The sequence below is a fragment of the Bactrocera tryoni genome, unplaced genomic scaffold (assembly GCF_016617805.1).
Source record: "Bactrocera tryoni isolate S06 unplaced genomic scaffold, CSIRO_BtryS06_freeze2 scaffold_165, whole genome shotgun sequence".
NCBI lineage: Eukaryota > Metazoa > Arthropoda > Insecta > Diptera > Tephritidae > Bactrocera > Bactrocera tryoni.
The window spans coordinates 15,796-22,059 of NW_024395884.1; the positions used below are offsets into that span (position 1 = coordinate 15,796).

Below are 6,264 nucleotides of genomic sequence, written 5' to 3' on the forward strand. Positions count from 1 at the left end.
CAACTGCGTTGTTTTGTGTACATGCCGGCCATTGTGTTGTTGTTGCTTCTCAAAATGTACATGTAGTAAGATGAACAACGACGTTTTCAGTTCACTGTCGTGCTGCTGCAGTCTGTCGCAGTCATTGTGTTTACACTTTGATAATATGATTTGAATTCGCGAAAGCGAACATAAACACATATGGTCATGATACATGTGAATATAAGTTTTGAATTATAAAATATACGATTTATTTACATTTATCACTATTATAATATATATAATTTTTTTAATATATTATGATAGTTTGTTATATATGTACATATATACAAATGAAGTGTACACATAAGTATGAATATATCAAATACAAAAAATTATTTTAAAAATAGGCTTTATTTCCACATTAACTAAGAATATTGCTTTGAAAAAGTAATCTAATTCAAATGTATTCAATTGCACATGTATTCATTAATATGCACAAAAAGAATTCATACGAATACACATGTTTACATATAAACGTATAAAAATATGTATAAGCGAAAGAGCGAACATATGTACGTCTGTAACAGGAATATATAGTTTTGAGCATAATTTTTATTCCACGCTCTTCGCGCCGTGAACCTTCTCTATGATAGACGTTCTCTGTCTATAATATACGTTCTCTGGCTAAGACCAACGACATAATAAACAATATTTTAGTACCACAAGCGAACGAAGTAACATATCTTGGTATTCACCTAGATAGAAGGCTCACGTGGAGAAAACATATCTCTAGTAAAATAACATGTATGAAGATTAGAGCTGCAAATTTAAATTAGCCTAGACAACAAAGTTTTTTATATAATGCGGTCATAAAGCCGATTTGGATGTATGGCATTCAACTGTGGGGTACGACCTGTGCAACTAATATTGATCAAATACAAAGGTTCCAATCAAAAATGCTTAGAACAATCACGTGTTCACCATGGTACATGCGTAACGAAAATATCCATAGAGATCTTGGTATTCCTATGGTGAAAAAAGAAGTAGAAGACAGCAGAATTAAACAAATATGTATGTATCTAAACTCCGAGATCACCCAAACCCTTTGGCTAATGCTTTGGTACATTCCTGCGATCAAACACGACTTAAAAGAAGAGAGCCGCCGTATTAAAGAGCGACGAATCACCAAAACAGCTCAATTTTTCTTGAGTCTGTCTAGTTTTTAAATAGATTTAAGATTTTATTACTTATTGTTAGGCTTTAAGAAAAAGCAGATACAATAAATAGAAGATATAGAAATTTATTCGAATTGACTTTAAATTTTGTGCACAATTTTTGTAAGGAAACAATAGACGTCAAATTTGTTGTGGGTAAGTTTGTCACTAATGACAGCGAAAGATTCAGTTTGATCTCGCATCCATGCAACGCAAGTGAAAATAGTAACTTGCTGGTAGCTAAAGTGAGCTTCTTGGACCTCATTATGATTGATCAATCGATAGTTTTCTGCAAAATCGATTTGCAAAATTAATTCATCATCACGTAAATTATTCTTTTTGTCCTTAAAATATATTTGCTGAGCGCGCTTTATAAAATAATGAAGTTTAAAAGCTGGCAGTTGAATTTCCAGTTCATGTAACAAATCCGATAATGGCGCTATGGTATAGCTTAATGTTAAACGATCATTAACTTTCCCCCAATAGCTCCAATTAACATTTTCTTCCATTTTGGAAAGAAAATATATAGACACCAAATCATGTTTTAGATCCCGTATACATTTATCACAGTCACTAATCATGCACTTTTCGTTCAATACATTGCAGCATGTTAATTTTAAAAAAGAATCAAAATGAGATGGAAACTGAGGCATAGCTTTATGACATCCCTCTAGCAAAAATGCGAAGTTCGCATAATATTTACATACACACATGCGGAAGTTTCTCCATTAATTTAACGTTTTTGGGTCGATGGTGAAAAAATTGGGATTTACAAAGATATTCTGAAGTGACCTCGCTTCTGTACAGTTGATAAGCTTCTGATACAGATACAATCATAAAACGCTTTGCAACTACTAGCTTATTGCAGATTAAAGTATCCTTCCGGCCGGTAGCTTGAACACTTATGTCATCTCGGATATAAAACTCGTGGACTGCGTTAATGTTTTCCGGCATATTATCATTTGAACATACTGGTGTCTCAGTTTCATTATTCGAGAGCTTGGGATACTTTTTATATAATGCTTGAAGAACTTCATCTCTCTTTATTGCGTTCATTGGTAACGCCCTCTCTACCTTCTTTATAGCTTTGGCTGGTGTTTGTTTACACTTGTAACCACTTTTGAATTGGCTATTTGAATTTTTGTTCATTGCTCTACACTTTTGTTGTCGAACGCGATCTCTATTTCTTTTTATTATTTATTTCCTCGCATGCCTTTCTCTTCCGGTATTCACGCATTCTATCAGCTTGTTTTCCTTTATGTTCCTTAAGCTTATTTTCATCTTGCTTAAGCCTCTCCCTCCACCGATTTTGATTTTTAGCATTACGTGACATCTAGGTGTATTATGTATTGTAAAAGTAAAATAATATTTATCAAAGAGCATTAAATTTTTCGTACTTACCATTACGCACGTGACAAATTTCAAAAGTTAAGAAAAAAAATTACTTTTTGTAGAACGCTATTTGTATTAATAAATTTTTTTAGCAAATACTAAACTTGCTTTACAAACTAAATAAAAAACCCTTAAACTGATAATGCGCGAATAATGGCACCATGTGGTCCTATTGCATTACGCAGGTCACATACGAAATAGAACTGAAAAAAAATACCGTTATCGATGTGCAGTTTGATCTTTTCTCTCTTTTTTATATTCATTTGTAGTTGTATCAATTACTTATACACCAAATTGCGATATTACATATGTATATAATTCTTTCGTCAGCAGCGATTAAAAGTAATACATTCTACAGCTTTTAAAGTGAATAAAAGAATCATAATTTTTGCATACAATTTTTTTTATTTTAAAATTATAATGAGCTGAAATTTTTTTTGCATAATAAAATATCAATAGTTTTCTTCCATTTTCTGTGTCTAAAAAAATTCTGCGAGCGTTTTGATATTTTAAGTCACGCTGGACCATTTCATGGAAACACCCATATACATAAGTATGTACATACATATGTATGTATGTCGTACCAAACCTATGTATATAAAATGCACATTTAGGTAGTAATACAAATCTTATTGAATTATATATTATATATAAATATTTGCAAAGATTTTTTGGAAATCATTATAAAATAGCTCAATTTGAAAATATATACATATGTACATACTTATGTGCTTTCATAACAAATAATAGGCTGTCAAAAAAGTCTTGCGGTATTTTCGCTAGTTGGCGCTGAAAGCGCGTAGTTCTAGTTTTATTCGTCGCATCGAGTCATGCTATACCTTTTCGGAAAGCTCATTTCACTCGCTAACACGTGTTTGATTGATTGTCGTTTCTTTTAAGTCGTTCGTGAGTTATAGCGTAGCAAACATGGAGCAAAATAAAGAGAAAATAATGCATATTTTACAGTACTACTACGATAAAGGCAAAAATGCATCTCAAGCCGCCAATAAAATTTGTGCAGTTTATGGACCCGATACAGTTTCCATTTCCAACGCACAACGATGGTTTCAACGTTTTCGTTCTGGTGTAGAGGTGGTCGAAGATGCGCCACGCTCCGGAAGGCCTGTCGTCGAAAATGGTGATAAAATTGCTGAATTGGTCGAATGAGACCCGCATAGTAGCAGCCGTAGCATCGGTCAAGAGCTGGGTATGAGTCATCAAAAATTCATTTCAATTTCAATAAAAAAAGAAATTCAATAAAGATACCGCAAAATTTTTTTGCCAACCCACATACAGCGCACGCTCGATAATCTGACCTAATTAAAACCAAGGCAGTTTACATTATCGAGTTCACATTATGGAATGCTCCAAAAGAATAGAATAGTACGTATTTATATATTGGAATTCACATTTTATTCATGTTTTCATTACATACATATACATTTTTACATAATACATATTATACAAAATCTAGGTTTTATTTGAAAAAATCAGTCATCTTTTTCTGTATCTTCTGTGTTTCTAAAAGTTGGAGCACAGCTTTCTCTCTTAGACGTCTTAGTACATTTACATCATTATCGCCTTGTTGAAAATTTCAACTGCTTCAGTCCGCTTAATTTTCTCCTCTACCTCCGATACGCTGCCTTCATCGGAATCGTCTTCTTCTTCATGCTCGTCATTTGCATCATCATCTTCAATATCTTCGTTCCATTCATGAACGCCTGGTAGCGTTAATTCAGCCTGAAATGGTTAATAAGAAAATCATTTTCAATAACCTGCATATCTTTGTGCGATTCTGCGAAAACGAACAAACCTCAGCATTCAAACTGTTAAGGAGATCGGCGGTATTGCTCATCAAGGCGCGAAGTCCAGCTCCCCATTTTTCGTTTAAAACTGCGAGCGGAACACTATCTTCGGGATCGTCATCACCTGCGGTAAAATTTAAAATATATTTCCAGCAATTAGCTAATGTTACTTCGCTGACACGACTCCAAGCGGCATCCAAAAGATTTATAGCTCTTCGTAAAGTAATTTTTTTCATCGTATCGAGTAAATTGGAGTTTGTAGCTGCTATTGAGGCTAAAAGGTTGTTTCTGTAATGCAACTTTGTGATCTTTATGGCATTTTGATCCATTGGTTGGATGAGGGGAGTAACGTTTGGTGGCATAAACATTGCCAAAATTTGTCCATCCTCCGTTGTCAGCTGAGCTTCATTTGGGTGAGAAGGAGCGTTGTCGATTAGGAGTAGAACTTTAATTGGAAAACCTTTCTCCTTTAAAAATGACGTTACCTAAACAACAAATTTAAAAGAAAAAAGTTAACAAAATACAAAATAAATCCTCACCTGTGGAACGAAGGACTCATGAAACCATTCCTTGAAAACCTGAGGCTCTCTTTTCCATACTGGACACGTACGTTTTTTCTGGTAGAAGTTTCCAGAATAAGCCTGACTCATCAGCATTATATAACTGGTCGTTACACAGCTCCAGTTCGGCCATTTTAGCCATAAGTTTTTCCTTATATGGATCCACGAGCTGAGGCAGCGAAGATAGTTTTTCGCCTGATATTTGCAGCAGTCGAATACCGTACCTTTTTTTAAATCCTTGAAGCCATCCATCACTAGCGTTGAAGTTAGATTCATTTTCCTTTACTTGTGCATGCAGTACTTTGGCCTTTTCTTTCAACATTAAGGCACTTACTGGCCAGTTTTTATTCCGCATTTTGATGATCCAATGATAAAGAGCTTTCTCCATTTTGGGCAGCTCTGAAGGACGCAGAGTTCTTCTTTGTCCAGGTCCCGAGTATGTGTTGCTCACGAACTTTAAAATCACTTGTTTTTTTGCTTTGATTCCTCAAATTGTTGATTTAGCAACATTATATTTCTTTGCTAAAAACGTCATAGATGAGCCTCTTTTTAAAGAATCGAGAATATCAGCTTTTTGCTTCAATGTCAAAAAACGGGGTGTTTTTTAGAATTCATTTTTAACAGAAAATCTAAAACGAAACACTCCACGCGAATACAAAATTGCAACTGAAGTATTCTACGCATTACATGCAATACAAATGAGAGTCTTATTCTACAATTAGGGGATTCTCCAAATTCAGAATAAGCTGAGATCTGCATAAACTACATTCAAATACTTTGACGTCTTTTGTTCATATTATAGAGCCTTTTGGGTTTGTTCACATTATAGAGTAGTCAATGCATAAAAAAGTCTGTTCACATTATGGGGTGTTCGAACTATAGAGTGTGCACATTAGCGAGCGTGCGCTGTATGTATACCGACCTATAAATCATATGCAGCATCGTTTGCGCATAGTAAACATGCGAATTTGTAAGCGTACATTCCTTAACATTGGAATTATTATTTTAATCATTTAACACTGAAAACAGAGAACGTATAACATAGAGAAGGTTCAAAGTGTAAACACAATGGCTACGACAGACTGCAGCGGCACGACAGTGAACTGAAAACGTCGTTGTTCATCTTACTACATGTACATTTTGAGAAGCAACAACAACACAATGGCCAGCATGTACACAAAACAACGCAGTTGTCCATTTTGTATGTACACAATTTCGTTGTGGCCATACTAATACCTTTTACTTCAATGAAATTTTAATATTTTGTTCAAAGTAAAATTTTTTATGCAAAAAATAAGTAAATAGGTCAATATTTTTGCTTTAAATTATCAA

General features: G+C 34.2%; 1 protein-coding gene across 2 annotated transcripts; it reads right to left on the reverse strand.

The window, feature by feature from the left end:
• Positions 1-4,112: 4,112 nt before the first annotated feature.
• On the reverse strand, positions 4,113-5,640 carry LOC120780119 (jerky protein homolog-like). Of its 2 annotated transcripts, XM_040112402.1 has the most exons (4): positions 4,912-5,640; positions 4,552-4,775; positions 4,381-4,496; positions 4,113-4,307 (listed from the first exon to the last, which is right to left on the reverse strand). In XM_040112402.1, exons 1-4 carry the CDS (start codon positions 4,929-4,931, stop codon positions 4,134-4,136), a joined length of 534 nt encoding a protein of 177 aa, XP_039968336.1. In that variant the 5' UTR covers positions 4,932-5,640; the 3' UTR covers positions 4,113-4,133. The 2 variants fall into 2 exon arrangements, with proteins under 2 accessions (XP_039968336.1, XP_039968335.1); XM_040112401.1 differs by having other exon boundaries at positions 4,381-4,857.
• Positions 5,641-6,264: the final 624 nt, after the last annotated feature.